Source organism: Dermacentor albipictus, chromosome 7, assembly GCF_038994185.2.
Source record: "Dermacentor albipictus isolate Rhodes 1998 colony chromosome 7, USDA_Dalb.pri_finalv2, whole genome shotgun sequence".
NCBI lineage: Eukaryota > Metazoa > Arthropoda > Arachnida > Ixodida > Ixodidae > Dermacentor > Dermacentor albipictus.
In genome coordinates this window covers 39,357,323-39,377,076 of record NC_091827.1, presented here as the reverse complement: position 1 = coordinate 39,377,076, position 19,754 = coordinate 39,357,323, and the positions used below count along the sequence as shown (strand labels likewise).

At 46.1% G+C, this 19,754-nt stretch overlaps 1 protein-coding gene across 1 annotated transcript in view; it reads right to left on the bottom strand.

The window, feature by feature from the left end:
- LOC135905660 (protein phosphatase 1 regulatory subunit 37-like) overlaps positions 1–19,754 on the bottom strand; it is a 431,344-nt gene that overhangs the window by 17,369 nt on the left and 394,221 nt on the right. Inside the window, exons 6-10 of the mRNA XM_065436606.2 lie at positions 17,571–17,721; positions 11,070–11,215; positions 6,336–6,467; positions 5,002–5,143; positions 2,941–3,104 (exon numbers count right to left, since the gene is read on the bottom strand). Of these exons, the coding sequence (XP_065292678.1) occupies positions 2,941–3,104; positions 5,002–5,143; positions 6,336–6,467; positions 11,070–11,215; positions 17,571–17,721 (735 nt within the window). The remainder of the gene's footprint in view (positions 1–2,940; positions 3,105–5,001; positions 5,144–6,335; positions 6,468–11,069; positions 11,216–17,570; positions 17,722–19,754) is intronic.

Genomic DNA, 19,754 nt, shown 5'->3' with positions numbered 1-19,754 from the left:
CAGTAGCTTCTTTGGAAATATTGTTATACACTAGAATTTGTCTAGCGGTATCCAGGGAGAATTGGGCCTTTCAGCTCGCCTTCCTCTTGTTCACTGCGTAGTGAAGATCTTGACTCTGGCATTATTGATGGCTTCAGGTAGCATACAACGACTTATTGGCCAGTTTGCCTGCTACGAAGTTCCTGTACTACGTGGCGGCGGCCGTTAAAAAGATGCTCTACATACGCTGCTGTGGCCATCAATGGCGCCGGCTAACACTCCCAAGGCCAAGCCTTGTACACCTATGCACACAAATATGCAAGCAAGTGGATGGGAAAACATCTGTCACAGTAGCTCAATTGGCAGAGCACCGGATGCGTAACACCAAAGATGTGTGTTCAGCTCCCACTAGTGGCAAGCTGATTTTTCCATCTACTTTAATCTCCCTTTACCTTAATTATCATTTGTACATTTCAATTGAAAACAACAGGTAATTTCTCCCATGCTTTCCTTGGCTTTATTGTCTGTTTGCTTACCGTGCTTGTGTCCAGAAATTTTTAAAGAGGGTTTCGTAGTGGCCGAGATGGAAACGAATGAAATGTTGCAAGGCCATGGTGTGGAGAGGAATACCACTCTCCCAAAAGCAGGGGCCTCTCTCCTATTACCTCGACCAGTGCCCATAAATGACATTCTTTGCTGCCTTCTCTAAACTGGAGCCAAAGGTACACGATGGTGGCAACGTTCATCACACATTATGTTCATCATGTACATGATGGTAATGTACATCACTAGTGACCTCAAATGACTATTCGCTACGAAACCTTAATTAATCTCTCGCTTGCAACCACTTCTTGCCTCATGGAACATTTCCAGAGACAGTTTAATGCGCTTGGCATTTCAAGGGAGTGCCCAAGCTCTGCGTATGCTGCTGCTGGTTATTTGTGGGTTGAATGCACTAAGCCTATGATACAGAAGAACCTCACCAGGGATATCACCTCTGCTGCTGGGGAGAGTGAATCCTCTGAGAGGATGGACACGCAGGCCCTCGTTTGAATTTTCAGCTGTTTTTGCAGCGTGTGCCCGAGCAATACTTTTCAAACATGATTGTCAATGCATGGATATGCACACCGCACTCATCTGTCTACGATGGCAAAATATGATGAGGTGACCTTCAGGCAGAAACACACACTGACAATTAGGCTTGATTCACTGCACCAAACATTCACAGCTGTTAAATTATATCTAGAATTATTGAAAAGTGGTGTTCCTGTCAGAAACGACGACACTGAAGTCATGTTCAGCTTATGATGGCAGATGTCAAAAGTCTGATTCAGCATCAACGGTGCTCGACGTTTTCGATTTGATTAGGATATTCACATTGGGTGCACACCATATTAACGTTAAGAGCACATCTTCCACAAATAGGAGTGAATAGGATGTGAAATAGGAGATTATTCACGTCACCAAACGCGGAGGTGGCCATTACATGGTACCACACTTAAAGAACTCAAGAGCGTGCCAGTCAGTCGGGTGCAGTTGTTCAAGGCCACACAGTGACTGTATTGCCGAAAGATGCCAAATTGGCCGTTCCAATGGTTAATTCCCATAAAAGCTGTCAAGAATGGCGTGCTGCGAAACAAGATTGCCACACAGTTACGACAGGGCGACACGACGCGCACCTCTCCCTCTCCGTCGCTGCAGCTGGGAGGCGTTCAAAGAAGCGACCTTTGCGCTGGAATCCGCCGCCTTCCTCCAGCCCCTTCGACATTGTGACGGAACTAGTTCGGTGCGTGAACAATGATTCCGGAGTTCCCCAACGCGGAGCCGATTTGACACGCATGGACAAGCTGCCGCGGGAACGACGTATTTTTGTGCTTCTCACGGTTCGGAGTGGCACGGAAGAACGAGCGACCCTCGATCGGCAACGATAGTTCCCGGAACGGCACCCGCCAACGCCGTCGTCGGGCATCAGAGCGCGGTTGCCTTTGTGTACGTAAACTGTTCTGCAGAGCAGCGGCGAGTTGGTGATGAGGAAACGAACAGTCGCCGCGTCGTAGGACCGGCGGATCGAGTGTATAAAAACTGTGGTTGTGCGAATGCTGAGGACACTTCTCTTGAGCAGTCATGTTAGACTGAGTCACTTCTCTCATGCAGTCATGTTGGACTGTTACTTTTTTTCTCAAGCAGTCATGTTAGACTGATTTAATTTCTGTAAATAAACCCTTTTCCTCGTTCTCGATGAGAAGCAGTTCTTCACTTCATCAACGATCTCAGCGTAAATAAGTTGGACGACGGCATGGGCCAGCTACCTTCGAATTCATGCCGTACTCCAATCTTGGCAAAGGACCACGGACGATGGGATTGAGCCCCCAATCCTGACAAAGCACAAGGCAACCCACTCTGCGCTCTCGTGTCATTAAGTGCTGAATGGGCTCGGATTTCAGCAGCATAGTCATAGTGTACGTGTGTGTACATGTTAGTGGTGTCTTTGTTACTGCGAGACAGTCTTTTTGATTTATGGCATGTGAAATCTGTGAAAATGAGAAATACATTTCCTGCGCCTGGGCACGCAGCCTACATTTAAAATGTGGTATGTGTACTAGCACATGTAACCAGCATAATGGTTGCAGTGCTTTCGTGGCTGCAAGCTGAAACTAGGGCTGATATTTGACTCTTACGGGTAAACCTCATACCATAAACTTTTGCCCCGCCTGTACATCTCCGTGCGCATGGTACCAACTGTCTCATTGTGACCGCCACATCGCTGATCAATTCAAATATGTCAACACTAAGCGCTCGCCATTAGGTACATAGGTATGTGCGTGTTACACTTTCTCGATTCCTCACGTCAGTACTGTGCATTTGACAACCAAACGGTGCGGAAGAGCCAGCAATGAAAGTTGCCAACATTTTCAAATGTCACCAAAATGAATCAAACCGGCCAAATTCGGCTGTGCTCACATTTTCGGACTTGACCTGGTCCAGGTCTAGCCGCGTGACGCTCCTGCTCAGCTTCAGCGACTGAGCAAGCGCCATGAGGCCGCCAACTCCGATGTTGTTTTCCCGCAGGTCCAGCCTCACGATGATCTGGCTGTCGGCAATGAACTCGGCCAGGGCAATGGCACCTGAGACACAACCGCCAGCGAGGGTTCGTGAGAACTTTCGTCGGCTCAGTCGGAACACCACCCAGTACGAACCAACGCACAGCTCACATCGCTGCACTAGGTGGTCACCCTATTCGCTTTTTCTCAGTGCCTCATGAAGCCTACACCCCTTGTGCAAGGCCCTTAGAGTCTTTAGTGAGTTGTAAAGAACTGTAATCCTTCACCCCTAACTGCGCCCCTTCACAGCACATCGAGGCGGTCGCAAATTCACAAGAAGGTTAGAGAGAGAGAGAAAAGTATTTTATTTATGGGAAAGGCAGAGAGGTCAGCCTGGGCTGGCGTGCTCTAGCCGGCTGCTCTGTACTGAGGAAGAACCGAAGGGAGTGACAGTACAGTGTTGAATGGCGATTAATTAGGAGAAGTGAAGGAGTGGATGCGTATGTACATTACAAAGTAGCCCTACTAAAGGTGCTCATCTAGTCCCGTGACATACAGCTAGGAACTTTAGCAATGCTCTTGTTGTTGTGCAGCAAAGATAGAAGTATCGCTCAAGAATTTAAGGAAGTTAAGCAATACTGACAGCCAGTCACTGCCAATGGGAAGGTCAGCTACAACTACCGCACAGGTTAACACAAAGTGAACAGATAGTGCTGTACCATTTGTGGCTCGGCATTGTGTTGAATAACTCCTGCGCTTTCTCATTTGAAAGGCCAACAGCCCAATGTGCGATGCGTGTAGCTGTGACGAGACACTCACACACACTATCTACGTGTGCCTGCACTGTAGCACCGAGAGATAAGCGACGCGCAAAGTGCCAGATATACTGGACAGTCCAATCAAAACAAAATGCTCCAAGCCAGTGCTCCAAAAGGAAATCCACGCAGGAGGCTTTGTTTTCGGTGCTCAAGTTCCTGAGGACCATTGGCCTAACATGATATACCTTAGGAACACTGCTTGCTGGGACCATGCAGTGTACTATATGCCTTGTGCTTCTCTCTCTTCCCCGTAAATCCTCTTTCTTTTTATCCCTGTACCTCTTTACACCCGTGAAGAGTAGCCCACCAGGGCTACCTCTGGATAACCTCCCTGTCTTTCCGTACAACTCTCTCTCTCTCTCTATTTGGGAAGATATTACATTGCAGGCACTGTCTGCTGTCAGACTCAAGAGGGCAGAGTAATAACAGTGGCTTGACGACATTATAGCATACAGGAGCACACCACCAATACACCAGCTCATCACGTGACTGTATAGGACTGGGTGAGTTTCACAAAAAGGTGCACAAGATCCGACGTGATTGCACAAGATGGCATGGAAAAACAGCCATTCGCAATATATGCCTCTGCATCGGACATGCTTGGGCTCTTCCACAAACAACTCGTAAATTTTGTGCTCAGCGACACCAAACTTAAATGGCTGCAAAACACCGAGCTTGTCTGTGCATGTGACCTTCTTCACACACGCGAATCGACCGTAGCATCAGCATCATGGATATGTTGTTACGGTTAGAAAACAACTGCATTAACAGCCCAGAAAGGCTGCACTCTGGCACTTTTGTAAAAGTGTTTACTGTTGCACGCTTACATGAGCACAGATTGCAGCCGCTTTCATTTGTAACCTGCAGAACTACACATTTTTTTTTTCTTGCTGGAATGCTCGTATACTGAACGCTGCCAGTTCTGCTGCAGTTAGTAAGCAAATTAATTTTGCGAACACGTGAACTTTTCTGAATGCTCCTGGGGTCTGCATGGGCGGTGTCTGCAATGAAAACAACGCGCAATGAGGTTCTGTTAAAGTACTAGTTTGGCACATGCCGAAACATAAAGAAAAGCCTTCACGTGTGATCACTGCGTTCTTGCATGACGGTGGTCTGGCCAAAGCACTAACTAGGCATAAGCTTAAGATGACAAGAGAACAAACCTTCACATGTGATCTTTGTGTTCTGCAGGCCCAGGTTGCAGAGTGACTTGTTCCGCATGAGTGCCTCACGCAGAACAAGCAAGCCGTCGTCCCCGATGGCGTTGTGGCCCAAATTGAGAGTAATCAGGGACTTTGTGGCAACCTGCGCGAAGAGGCGGTACGCCTGACTCTGAAAAGTGTGGCGTAATATTTCCGGCCTTCTGCACATGTGATAAAGAAAAACAGCCAATGGGAATGCCATGGAAGTGCTGGCTGCATTAATCACTATGGAAATGGAAGAGGCATAGCATCAAACAGATGTTTTGGAGGTAGAGCATTCTTTAAGGTGTAACTTTGTACACCCTTTAGGTCAAAAAAAAAGGATGGATGCTAAACAAAACGGTGTTCTTAACAACTACTAGATGTCTTGATTTCCGTGCAACAGCCGTACAAACACTAACTGCTCAAAATGGCGAGCTTAAGTACGTTTTAGTACCTGACCTAGCCAGCTTCTATGTGCTGATGTGTAACTAAGATGCCTAGTACCTGAACCAGACACATTAAGTTCGCCGTTTCGAGCAGTTAGTGTTTGTGAACAAGGCTGCTGTACAGAACCCGAAATGTCTAGTGCTTAACAACACTTCTTTGGTCTGCATCCTTTATTTTTCTTTGGCGTGAATTTGCTACCCGAACAGACAAGATGTTAATAAACCATCGATTATGCTCCTAAGCGTGTAAGTTTAAAACTGGGCTTTGAGGGACGCAATAGTGGAGGGCTCCTGATTAATCCTGACTACCTGGGGTTCTTGAACATGGACCTAAAGAAACGTACACAAGTGTTTTTGCATTCCATCCCATATTGGAACACAGCCATCGTGGCCAGGAGTCGCACCCATGATCTTGAGCTCAGATGGGAAACAACAGTGTAGCTGTTTGGGCAAGTTGAATATAAGCACTACAGTGGTACTTGTGCCTCTGCTTCTCAATTTGTCCTCACATATTGTGCGTTGCCTACAACGAGACGAGCAGAGTACAATGGCCACTCTGCTACTACAATGGGTCACGTACAAGATTAATCCTTTAACCAATCACCAATCAATCAATAATCAATCACCTTAGTGAACTTCCTCTCTTTCAATGCTGCATACCTGTAACTTAACCATTGCTACTGAGCTTAAAAAAAAAACACATTTAGGCAACCTGCATGCAGGCACCAGGAGCAAAGAACTAGGGGGGGTTTTGTGACCTAACTACTTAGTTTTGTGGTGTGGCCTGCAGATGAACATAAGGGCAAGTTGAAAGGCACTGAGGTTGCTTTAGGAAGTGAGGGGTCCACTTAATATGCGACTGCTCACCAGGGCCCGGGAGATGTGCCTCATGCCCGCTGGTGAGATGCCGTTGCTCCAGAGCACCAGAGTCTTGAGCCCCTTGTCGGCGCTGTCGGGCTGCTGCGCTATCCCGTCCGAGAGATGCGACACACCAATGTCCTGCGACAGCACAGTACAGTCAAATCTCTATGTGATGGACATGGACATAATAACGAATTATGAAGCAAAATGAAATTAATCTAAGTAGTGTCTTGCTGACACGAGTGTGCAATAAATACATGCTTTTAACGAAAATGAGATACTATAATGAAGTACATAAATCTAAAATGTTCTGTCAATATGAGCATGCAGCAAACATACCATTATATCAAATATCTGTTATGTAAAAAAGGTATTTTTGTGTTCCTGTGTGCTACACTACAACAAGGTTCAACTGTCCATGCTCCAGGGAAGTGGTCAAAACTACACAAGTTACTAAGAATCAGCAAAATACTGTGCTAATACATAGTTGTATTAGCACAGTATTTAATTTGCTGCCAATTATTAACAAAAGACATTGGCCAGGGAGGGGTCTGTAGAGACTGTAGTTGTCAAATACATGCCCAGTAAACATTGAAGGGACCAAACCTTCAGCTCAGGAGAATAAAACAACAGGAATGGAAAAAAATACGTGCAGAAATTATCTACGATGACTGTCAATGTAAGTGAACAGCCAAACGCTTCAAGAAAGCTATTTGCTTTACTAAAGGAATGATGTGCTTGACAACATATATTTGTAGCAGTGAGGATGTTCAGGTAGCATTTGTTGTTTCACTGCAATACTTCAAAGAGAACAGAGCCGTTAGACAGCACATCTCTAGCGGTAGTATAGGTGGACAGTCCGTGTGTCTGCTGTGACATTTGGTGTTTGGCAGTGAATGCGCCCTGCAAGGTGAGTGTGCGCGGACTTTGCGTTGGTGCCTTTGTCTGAACCTCCAACCAGCAACCTCCAACCAGCAGCCTCTGACCAACAAGCACATATCACAAAAACAGACAAAAGAGCCAAAGAAAGCTATTCTGCTTAAAAGAAAGAAGTAGTGTACCATATTGGTACCCATACAGGTGACTTGTTCACAATGAAGGCGTAACAGTTGCATTTGCATTTGCATTGCATTTGCAAAATGTGCATTTGCACATATGCATTAGTTTCAGCGCTCTAGGCCATGAAATTGGCCCCCACCACTCAGCGACATACACGAAAGTGATGCGCGCCTACGTGGCCTTGCCAATTTCACTTCAGTGACGACATTGCCTAACTGGGCCTCTGTCCAGCGTCGTCGTGATGAGTCGATGAAGAAACAGCAAGTGTTTACAGCACAACAAATACTCCCCCTTAAAAAGAACAACCAGCTGTGACATATTCTGCAAGGCAGAGTCGCGGTGCCCGGTAAGCTTACGAGCAATGGTGAAATAGCAGTAACCATATTTGTTTGCTGCTGAAGTTTCGCTAATCCCATATCTCCTTTTGAAATGTGCATATTAGTAATCTTAAGCTTACGACCTAAACTGATAGATCTTGTTGCCACATGCAAAAGCCCGTAATATTTATTGACACCAAAAAGAAGCATCACAGAGAAGGGAACACGGCGGGTGGGAGGAACATAAAAGTGCAACCGCAGTTGCATCTAGCACGTGTGTATTGGTGGCTGCCATGTCAAGGTGAGGCGTATGTGTTTGTTAGTGAATGAACTATGTATTTTTGAAGGGCCTCTCACCAGGCCCCGTAGCAAATTTTAGTTATATGCTGGAAGTTGTTACACGTCCTCTAGGGAGCATTCTGCTGCAAAAAGTTTTCAAAGCGGCTCATTAATAGTCAAGATATGAATATTTCAGTGCCGCAAACCTATGACTTGAGCAGGTAAGCTCCACTGCAAAGCGAGACATTCTCTCCACTCGCCCCGATCTAGCATCCGCAAGCGAATTCCTTTCCTGCATTCTCCCATACCAAACGTCAAGGATCGCGTGACCCATATGCATACCTTTTTTTCTCCTTGCTTGTGTTTTTTTTTTTTTTTTTCACCACTGCACACTTCCACTGACGGCGTTGCGCACAGGCTGTTGTGACTGTCTCATTTCGCGCAGCACACGATTTTGCATGCTGTGCACAAGGACACATGACTAGCCGTATAATACAGTGCTGCATGAATACTGAGGCAGAACAAGCAGATCACAGAGCATGATCATGCACTGGAACACGGTAGAAAATGGCACAGTTTTGGTACCTGCACACTTGACTGCACGACCATGGGAACAAGCAGACAAGCAGAAGTAAATCTCTCTTGCCTCAGTGCAAAATAAAACAAAAAACACGCAGACATTCTGTTTGTGTGCTTTATTATTTCTCTAAACTTCAATTTGTCAATTCAAGCAACAGATCATACAAATAACAGATTTGCCTTGAATAATTCTCAAAGTCATGTGTCACCACGAACGAAGTCACACTATGCACACAAGTACGTAGGCACAGGGACACGAGTAATTCACCGTCCGGCTTGGAGCGTGGTTGCCACAAGGGAAAGGTAAAACGGCATTCACATTCAAATTTCAGACTGTTCTGCGGCGCATAGTGACGTAATTTTTTGAAAACATGATCGTTAGCACACACTGTATGCTCTGTGCTCATCAGCTCAAGATGGCCAGACCTGGTGAGGTGCCCTTTAAGGGACCCATGGTGTTACTGCCCACACAGCCTCATTTGTGCAGTAGCATATATATTTGGATAATTTCATCTGTGGATACTGTCGCAACTTCAAAACAATGCAAAGCAATTGATTATACCTATGCTACGCGGTTTTGCGCATCCACAGTGCAGATCGACGTGTGGTGCTTTCCCCGGTTGTGATTCTAATTAGCATTTGGAGGTAATTATTCTATTTAATGATGTGAAAGCGTCAAATGGCCCATTGAGCAAGAAAGCTGGTGCTTGGCGTCTGTAGCAGCAAAACGGCATCAAAAAACGCATTTCCATTGGCCATGAAACGACGTCATGAGCATGCCTCGGTGGAGCAGAGTGGGTGAAAGGGCACATCTGATGCAGTGGTAGGGCTCCAGGTGTTGCGTGAGGGGAGAGGGCATCACCACAGTGCCCCGTCACCCTCTTGGAAGCCTCTGTTAACCACAAGTTCCTCGTCTACGCAAGCTCTCACCTGCGTTCTAACTGCGCCTCGGTAAGGCCAAATCAAAACACCCCAAGCGTTCTCAATGTGCTCACTTTCCCCCAAGGAGTTCATAACTTGAAGGACTGCTCAGCCACACTCAATTGGACATTAATGCTCTTGCATTCACAACTCATACTTAGGTATGAGTTGCATGAGTAAGTACTTAGGTGCTCTCGGATGTTTTCTGCTTCTAGTACAGTATAAAGTTGTTTTAACTTTTTAATTTGACGATGGGTGTAATTTAGTACAGTGTCATCGGCCCAATTGCTGTGCTGGATGTATGCATGCATTAAGGGCTCGTGAGTTTGTTGTAATGGCATGCCTGTTACAATGCCACGAAAGATTTGTGCCTAGAGTTGTTCCTTATCTCTGCTTATTAGCAATACACTCTGCTATAAGTACTAGTACAGGAAAAGCCCTCAAAGTAGCTCAGGCGCAGTGAATGAAAGGAAGGCGCAAATGGTCACAGGCAGGAATCAACATAGGCGATGTCATGCTACATTGCGCACGTAGCATTGTTATACGTGTAATGCTGTGTTAAGTGCAGCCAAACCGCAAAATTGTCCACCGATACAATGTTCTCTGTATACGATTATCATCATGACTCTTTCTAAATAGTGATCTTCATCACATTTCGCTGCTGCAGCTCAACGTTCACTGCAAGACGCAGAAGCATTGCCACTTTGCAAAAACATAGGCTATCATGATCTACTAGAGATCAAGACAGGTTCCTTTTGTCAGGACCTCACAAACGTTGTCTCTTGTCGTACTTCTTTTTTGGCACTGCCAGCCAAGGTCGCTCCTCTTGGTCATTCTGGAATGTTGTGCCATGGCACTGTTGCTGGTAGTTTCGCAACCAATACTGCACTCTCCACTTGCCATCATACAGCTTGGCAATGGAACAATGGTCGGCGCAGTCACTGGCATGGTGTGCAGTAAGCAGTTTAGCAAGGTGGGCACGGGCATTCGCGGTTTTGGCTTTCCGCTGCCATCGCAGTGCCCGATGAAAATGGCAAAAGGAGCTCGCTGCTTTGCACCACATTTCATAACCAACGCTGTAACTGCAAGTGTATAGATTAGCTCAGAAATTTTTGGTATCAGATTATAAGAAAAGATGAAGATTATATGCACCTATGTAATGTTCTGAAAAAAAGAAAACAAGACTCGTACGCAGTTTCTTACAGCGCATATATTTTTTGAAGAAACAAAGAGTGTGCGTGGGAGACCGGTACACAAGGCACTTGTAACCCAATGGCGTCTTCACAGACGATACCGCACAGATTTAAAAAATGTCACTCCGTTTCCTTTCTTTAATCTTTGTGGCAAGAGCTGGTCACTTGCACAGTGATCATTAATCACTTGTCAGTGATTTATTGCTAGATCCTTGCTACTATTACTTCATCACTTACTACTAGATCCTTAATACTATTACTTCATGATATTGATATGGACCACAAATCACTTGTAAGTGATCTGTGATCCACAGCAGAATCGTGAAGTACACTAAGCGAATTTCTGATGACGGGGCCACAATCTGTACACCTGCTCTGGAATAAGAACTTACTTGCAGACCATTCCCGCGCAAGTCGAGGTACTCGAGGCGTGTGTTGGCCCGCAGCAGGTTCGCTAGCTGCAAGCCGTCTGCGCACGTCATCCCGTTGTCCCCAAGGTAGAGCTCCTTTAGTGCTGGGTTCAGCTTCAGTGCTGCCACTGCAGAGGGATGCGAAAGCGAGTGATTCAGCTACAGTTACTTTTGCAAGCTTCATTTCTCTTTCAACAGTGCCAACGAGACCGCACGGTATCAAACAGCGGGTGAATGAAGGAATCACTGTCAAGGTCTTTATAGAGTGAAAGGTAAGCACAAAGAAGAACAAATGGAGTGGTAGAGCCAAACTTAAGGCATTCATTTGCAATTAAAGAATGATAATAAATAAATACACAGCAAGAAACCCATTCTGACAGAACCCATCTCACAAGGGCCTTTTGCATGGCCTCTGAGATTACACCAGTGGCGAGCCGGCGTGTGCCAATGCTGAGAATGAATTCATTACTGCCCCTGGGCATTTGCAGCACAGTGCTAAAGCGTTGGGCTACTGTGCTGAAGGAGCCTATGTGACGTGAGCCTAGCACCGTGGAAGTATTGAAGGATCTTTTTAATTGAAGACCCGTGTAAATAGGCTAGATAGATGGATACACTAAGGGGGCTGAAGTAGGCTAAGAATACCAATCGCATTAAAAAATTGAGTTTTTACATAGTTTTGCAATACTGCGTGCTACATCATACAAGCCAAGCTGACATGCAAACACAAAATCACACTTTAATAGCCTATACGAAAGAAAAGTATATCAAAGTAAACGAGAATTATCAGGAAATTAAAGAAACAAGCCCCACACAAGCACAATATATAAAGACAGGTAAAGTTTCCTGCATACCTTTACATTGAGGAAATCAAGGCATCACATGTAAATATGTATGTACAAGTTATTTACGAGAAAGGTGACGATCCACAAACAAGATGGCTGGCGGGATCGATCCAACCTCCACGTGTCAAATCGTCTTCTTTTGTCTTTGGTGCCACTCTTAGTCATGCTGTAATGTAAACCCCGACTGCAAATGTTCTGTCTCGGTACTAGCTATAATAGAGGCGAACTCGCAGCAAAGTAAGGCTTAAACCAAGGCACAATGTCAGTGGGGACACATGAGTCCAGCAGAGCGATCCTGCAGTTGGCATCACCAAGCTGATACAATATTGTGTAGGGCCCTGTGTAGCGTGGCAGCAGCTTTTCAGACAAGCCAATGTGGTGACATGGTGTCCATAGGAGGGCTACAGAGCCCGGGAGAAATCGAACGTACCAATATATGTTGGCTCTTGAAATGAATCTTCTGTGCGGCCTGAGGCTCAGTGAGCTGGAGGACAGCAATGTGGTGCAACGTGCGAGCCGGTGCAAACATGTCTTGAGCATATTCAGTACGGGTGTTTGTCGATGAAGGAAGGAGTGTGTCGAAGGGCAAAGTAGGGTGGCAGGAGAACAGAAGGCAAAAGGGAGAAAATCCAGCAGTCTCGTGACCGGATGAATTGTATGCGAAGGTCACATAGGGTAATGTGCTGTCCCAATTACTGTACAAGAGAGAAGCATACAAAGACAGCGTTTCTGTCAATGCGCGATTGAGCCGCTCCATGAGTCCGTTTGTCTGTGGGTGGTAGGCGGTGGGAAGTTTATGCTTGGCAGAACAGGGGCAAAGTAGGTCACCAACAACTTGGGACAAGGAGGTCTGGCCACAATCAGTGAAGAGCTGCCGGGGTGTGCCGTGATGGAGGTTGTCGTCATGTAAAAGGAAATCCACAACCTCAGTTGCACAGTGCATGGGCAAAGCTTGCCTGATCGCGCATGGGGTCGTGTAGTCAGTCACGGCAAGTGCAAGTCATGGCAGCTACCTAATTATTGCGATTTTGATGTCAGAAAAGGGCAAAGAAGATCATGACCGGATTCTGATGACACAGTGAAGAGGCGAAAGTGTCCAGAGGGCAGCGCAGCAGGTTTTTCACAGCACTGATGACACACACAGATTGCAACGCAGTAGCACATGTGGCGGTACAGGCCTGGCCAGTAGAAGCGCCATCACATGTGGTTGTAGGTTGGAGATACGAGGTCATAGGTTGGAGGCAACTGATGTCCGGGGATTGCATGGTAAAATGAGTAAAAAGAACTTTGTCACGAAGTACGAGCACACAGGGAGGGGGATGTCCAGAATTGAGACGATCGATGAGAACACGTAAACAGTCATCAGGGCGTTGTTCAGTGCGAATGTCACGCAGATCGAAAATGGGCAAGACGCAAGTGTCAGTGTCATGTGCGCCATATTCAGAGTGGTCGATAGGATGACGGGAGAGACAGTCGGCATCTTTGTGCAAGCGGTCTGACTTGTACAAAACAGCAAATGAATATTCTTCAAGCTGCAGCACCCATCGACCCAATCGTCCAGTGACGTCTTTAAGTGAATAGAGCCAGCACAAGGCAAGGGGATAAGTAACCACAGAAAATGTGTGGCTGTATAAGTAGGGACGGAATTTGGCTATTGCCAAAACTTAACGCTAGGCATTCTTGTTCGGAAACTGAAAAATTCCTCTCAGCGGGGTATGGAAGACTGCTGGCATGTGCAACTGTGCACTCTGCTTTCCACTGTCATTGAAGGAGTACAGCCCCAATTCTTTATTCACTACCCTCTGTGTGAAGTTCAGTAGCGACAGATGGATCATAATGAGCCAGTATGTGGAAGCTGTTTGCAAGTGTACGAGGGAGGAGAAGGCTTTGGTTCGAGCGGTGCGCCGTGCAAAAGCAATGCCCTTCTTGGGTGTGTCAGTGCATCGGCGAGTGGATGTTGGCAAAATTCTTGATGAGGGAAATAAGAGCATAGTCCAATAAAGCCTCTCATGTCTGCAGTGGCAGACTGGACAGGAAAGTCCTGGACAGTGCGAATCTTGTCCTGGTAAGGTTGAACGGCAGTGGCACTGACAAGAAGGCCACGAACAGCAATTTGACAATGTCCAAAGTGGCACTTGGACGAGTTTAATTGCAGGCCGGCAGGTCAGAAAGCAGCAAGAACAGCCAACAGACACGTTAGGCGACTTGCAAAAGTTGGTGAAAGGATATAACATTTCTTGGATAACACAGACACGTAGACCATTCATAGTCGCCAAATAAGGAGTCCATCATTCTTTTGAAGGTTGCTGGGCCATTACAAAGGCTGAATGGCATAAATTTGAATTGCTAGAGGCCATCAGGTGTTACGAAGGCAGTTCTCTAATGGTGCATGTCATCTACCAAGATTTGCCACAGATCGAAGGTCTATAGATGAGAAGTACTTGGCTCTGTGAAGGCAATCCAAAGAGTCATCAATACATGGCAAGGGGTAGACATCCTTGCACATGATTTTGGTGAGGTGTTGGTAGTCGATACAACAGCATCAGCTGCCGTCCTTTTTCTTTACAAGGACAACAGGAGATGCCCACAGACGGGAAGATAGCTCGACGATGCCTTTAGTCCACATACTAGCAACTTGTTGCTGTATCACTTGTTGTTCAGCGTGCGAAACACAGTACGGAGGGTGGCATATAAGATTGGCTTCTTCAGTGTAAATACAATGGGTGACCACCAATGTTAGGGCTAAAGGGCGGCATTCAAGATAAAAAATGTTGTTTCAAAGAAATGGCAAATGCCAGCAGCTTGTGCAGGAAGGAGGTCAGGTGTAATCCTCTTGCTAAGTTCATCTGTGACTTGAGTCGGTGAATTGGAGGTGCCTGTAGAGGATGATGAAATTTTAGCGCCAAGCACTGATACCTCATAATCGCCGACAGGCGAGATGTCACCCAAAGACATGACTCTGGGAACAACTTGAGTCGAGCAGTTAAAGTTAGGGTGAGGGAGTGAGGCCTGATTGCCCGTAACAGTGAGCACGGTACGGGGAACGGCCAAATTCCTTACAAGCAGTATGTCAGCAGTGGAACACAGCACATAGACGGATCAGAAATAGATGGAAACGACATTAGGGTAACACACGTAGTGGTTTAAGGGGACAGGTGGATGTCTTCGGGAGAGCATAACTGTGGTTGTGTGACTGATGGACTATGGCAGCCGTGCGGTAGTTCAAGCTGAATGACACTAGACGCGCAGTCAAAGAGGGCTGAATGGGACGGTAAAAATTCTAAGTCGAGTATAACGTCGTAAGGGCATTGTTCCAAAACAGCATACGAAACAGTGGTTAGGTGTGCCGTGATGCCAATGCAAACGATATACATATGAAGAACGGTAGGCGATCCTCCATTGGTGACATGGAGGGTGCGTGATGAACGGGTGTGAGGACTTTGTTCAGGAGTCAGCGCAAATGGACACTGATCATGAATATGTGCACGCCAGTGTCAGTGATTGCAGCTGGGGACACCAATGCCATCGACTACAACGTCCATCGAGTTCTGTTTGGTTAGCAAAGTACTCAGAGGGTTTTGCAGTCCAGTCGACAATGTAGTGTCACCTCCGGGTTGAGCTGCATCGCGTAGTTTTCCGGAGATGGGCAACGGGGGTGCATCAGGGATGGTGGGCGATGAGGTTTTGGCGAGAGGGATGATGGGTGGTAGTAAATGGGACTGGTGACAGCGGAATGACGATGAGGGACAGTTCCAAGCAGCACAAGCATCATCGTTAGGACATTGTGGCTCAATTGGAGGCTGGTAAGGACACAGGCTCTGTTTGGAGTGATAATAACTGGCAGAGGGCGGTCGCAGATGGGAGGAGACAGTAGGGCTATTACAATGGCGAGCAACATGGCCGACATGTTGGTAAAGAAAACAGAGGGGCCATGTCGCCTGTGGTTTGCCACTCGGCTGGATTTTGGTAGTGCACAGGATACCGCTGACCAGTGGATGGACAGTATTCGAAAGCTGTAATGCGGCAATGGCACATACAGAATGAACTCCAAGATTAGCGAGTTCTTCGCGTACTATTGCCTCCACAAATGGTACTGTAGGCAAGTTATTCTGCTCACTGGGGAGGAAGAAAAGGGATGCAGCAGACATGGCTTCAAGTTCCTACCACAATATACACATCAAGTCACCTGAAGATGATAGTCACTGCATTTTTGGCCTCTCGTCACAAGAGGATGTGGCAGCTATGTTCAGCAGATGTGCAAATGGCGTTGCAATGCGGTGGCTCTTGGCCTGCTCAAAGCTTTGACACTCTTATGATATCCTGTACTGTCTCATGATTTTTGCATGTGAGCAGGTTGAAAACATCTTCAGCGACCTCCTTCGGTACACGCCCAACCTTGTCCGAGTCAGCCATATCGCTGTTGGCTTTACAGCACAGAGCCAGCATGTCCTGGATGTCAGAGACGTCTTATTCTGGGACCGTTTGGGCACGAGTCGCCAGTTCATGCCAAGCAGCGCTCTTCTGCCCGGCGGGTCAGCCAAGCAAGTCCCTCAGCTTCTGCTTGCATGTGTTCCAGTCATTAAGCTCTTCTTAACGGTTATCATACTACACCTTTGCTGTGCCTTCTAACTAGAACACCAAGTTAGCCAATCTAATCGCTGAATCCCATTTGTTGTAGGCACTCACACGCTCACACATGGTGATCCAGTCTTCCATGTCGAGGTGGCCGGCGCCATACAACATTCCCGGGTCCAGTGGCTGAGCCAGGACAACTGTTGGGGTTGTAGATGTTGATGTGGGCCGCCCCGTTTTGGCCACCGTTTCATCCATTGTGTTGTCCAGTCCGAGGTGATGACCACTGCGGAGCTCCATTGTTGCTCGTGGGTACCCCGGACCTCCCACTAATTCGTTACATTGTGGAATTCAAGGGATCACATGTGACGATGTATCTAGAAGTCATTTACAAGAGAGGCAATGATACACAAACAAGATGGCTGCCGAGACTGATCCCACCTCAACACATCAAATCGTCTTCTTTCATCATTGGCGCCACTCTTATTTGCATCATAACAATATCAATAATTCAAGACTATGCATCACTCTCTCTTAGGAACACTACTAAATCCTTCAAAGCAGTATGTTGCGCTAATGTGCTACTCTAAGGTCCAGGACGCTCTTGTATGTTAAAGGGCCGGCCATTAAGTCAGTTGGGTGCTGTTCTCAAAACAAGTATATGTGACTTGTATTGCAGACAACTTATTAAGAGGTGTCCTGTTTTTTGACGAGACTTCCTATACGCAACCAGGCAAAGATGCAGGACATATAAGGTAAAGAAAACTGCCTCTATATGCCACTTCTAACCTTAAGTGATGGGTCCCAGGGATCATGTTGTGGCTATACTTGATACGCACTTGAAAACCTGGAGAGAGGGTTTTTTGAAAAATCGAGCGAAGGATCTATTACTACCTTCTTCATTTCTTTCAGTACGATGACCACTAAGGAAGGTTGCAACAAAACCCAGCCGGGACATCTGACCGCTCAGTTCCCAAAAATGGTGCGCGATAAGCGAGACCAGAGTTGCGGCAGCAGCAGTGGCACGACAGATGTCATTCGGGCGATTATAATCTCCCTGGGAGCTGACCTAAAATGACGAGCGAACGACCCGTCAGGGAACAGTTCTCAAGATGCAAGGAGTTGAGGTGCGAGCCAAGCCTCAGCGCCCGTCCGAGGATGAGCAGGGTCTGCTCACTCAGCGCTGTGCCTCTGGCATCCAGGTGCTGCAAGCAGGGAGTCTGCAGAGAACACGACACAAAGCGATGAGCGTGCATCCACTAACTATGAGTGGCCATATGACACTAGTTTCATAGGCTATTTGCATGAGAATGAAATAGCTAATTTACTTCTTTTATTGCAAGTAAAGGTGACAGTCGTGTTACAGAGATGACAAGTGCTCTTTTCGGTAAGGTGATGTATAACATATGCTCCCGACGAATACCTAAATTTGAAGCATGAAAGGAAGACAGAGCTGACTGGGAAAGACACAAACAAGTGCTAACTTCCAGCGAAATTTTATCGAGTGAAACAGCATGATTATATACATGTGATCACAAAAAAGTTAGCAAAAGGAGATAGGTGGGACCACCACAGCCTACACAACCCAGCAAGTACCGCATGGCAGATGCAGGTATCGAGACTAAGGTATGGCGATTCCTCCTGAAGTCGGTGAGCAGCCACCACACTAGAGCGCAGATCTTGCGCGCTTCAAATCGTCACTGTCACTATGATTTCTCTTGTACGCTGGCATTTAGATCAGCACGCATGTCATTTGCTGTGCAGTATTACAAGGTTCTGAATGCTATAATGGTTGCCCTCTCTTTCTTTTTTTTTTGCCTATTATTTGGCGATTCCTGCATATCTTTCTTTCATGTGTCATACTCCATTCCATAAATAGCAGGCAACGCTATCAAATCCACAAGCTATCTCTCTTTACCAACATTCGTGACCAAAAAGATAGAGCATGTCACGTAGATACACATTATGTAATCTGATGTAAAATTTCTTCTCGCAGCTTTATGCTAAGATATGACATAATTATTACATAAAGGATGTGGCCCATGGGGACTTATTACTCCCTAACCAAGTAGAGTAGCAGTTTCTGTGACCAGTGGCCAAAATGATATGCTGTGCACTCATGACCAAAACGTAACATACACTGTGCGCTGGAAGCGCAAATAATAATAAATGTGGACAAGTAATATGTGGTTTGATGTAACATTATGTCTGCATGTTGCATTTATAATACTATGAAGTAAGTCATTTCACAGAGAGTATCAGCGACGAAAAACGATTGAAGAGCAAAGTACACAATGTGGGACTTCTACGACCACACTACTAGCGTAGCTTCTGCGGCATTGCCTTCGAAGTATGAAACGAGCATGCTCCGAAAACCCTTGCTTAACTGTAAGTAAAACTTGATTCCCAATATCTACTGTAAAATGTCACGAAAGCACCCTAATTCTTAAGGTCTACTAAACAATGATTGCCAATCCCATTAGGCCAGGGCATTTTCACCATCCCTGTTTAATTTTGTGTTGTCTCAGAAACGCATTCTGCATAATCGCATTATTAAACCGAAAGCCTTAAGTGGCTCATGGGTCGCAGAATCTACTGTTCAGAATTATTTAAAAATTGACGGTTCGGCGTTATGGCACCACAATTCAATGGCACCAGAATTGATGGTGCCGCCACTGACAGTCGAACCTACAACCATTGGTGGGAGTCAAACTCTCGACCTTTGGTAGTGCCAAATGATGTGACTGAAATTTAACGGCATCAAAATTGATGGTGCCGCCAATGATGGTCGAATCCACGACCTTTGCTGTTAATTAAGGTAAAGTTAATTAAGGCACTTGGAGCCACAACCTTTGGTGGGAGTCGAACTCTCTACCTTTGCTGGTGCCAAATAAAACTACCAAAATTCAATGGCACCAAAATTGACGGTGACACCACTGATGGTCGAACTCACAATCTTTGGTGCGAATTAGGGCAAAGTTAATTAATGCACTCAAACCCACGACCATTGGTGAGAGTTGAGCACATTACTTTTTTGTGGTAATTAAGGAGAAGCTAATGAAGATAGAGTTAATTAAGGCACTCAAACCAATGACCTTTGGTGGGAGTCAAACCTACAACCTTTGGTATTATTTAGGGTGAAGTTAATTAAGACAGTTAATTAAGGTAAAGTTAATTAAGGCACTCGAACGCACAACCTTTGGTGGCAGAAAACAAGTAATGGGAAGTAACAGCGCATTCAAATGAGAATGTC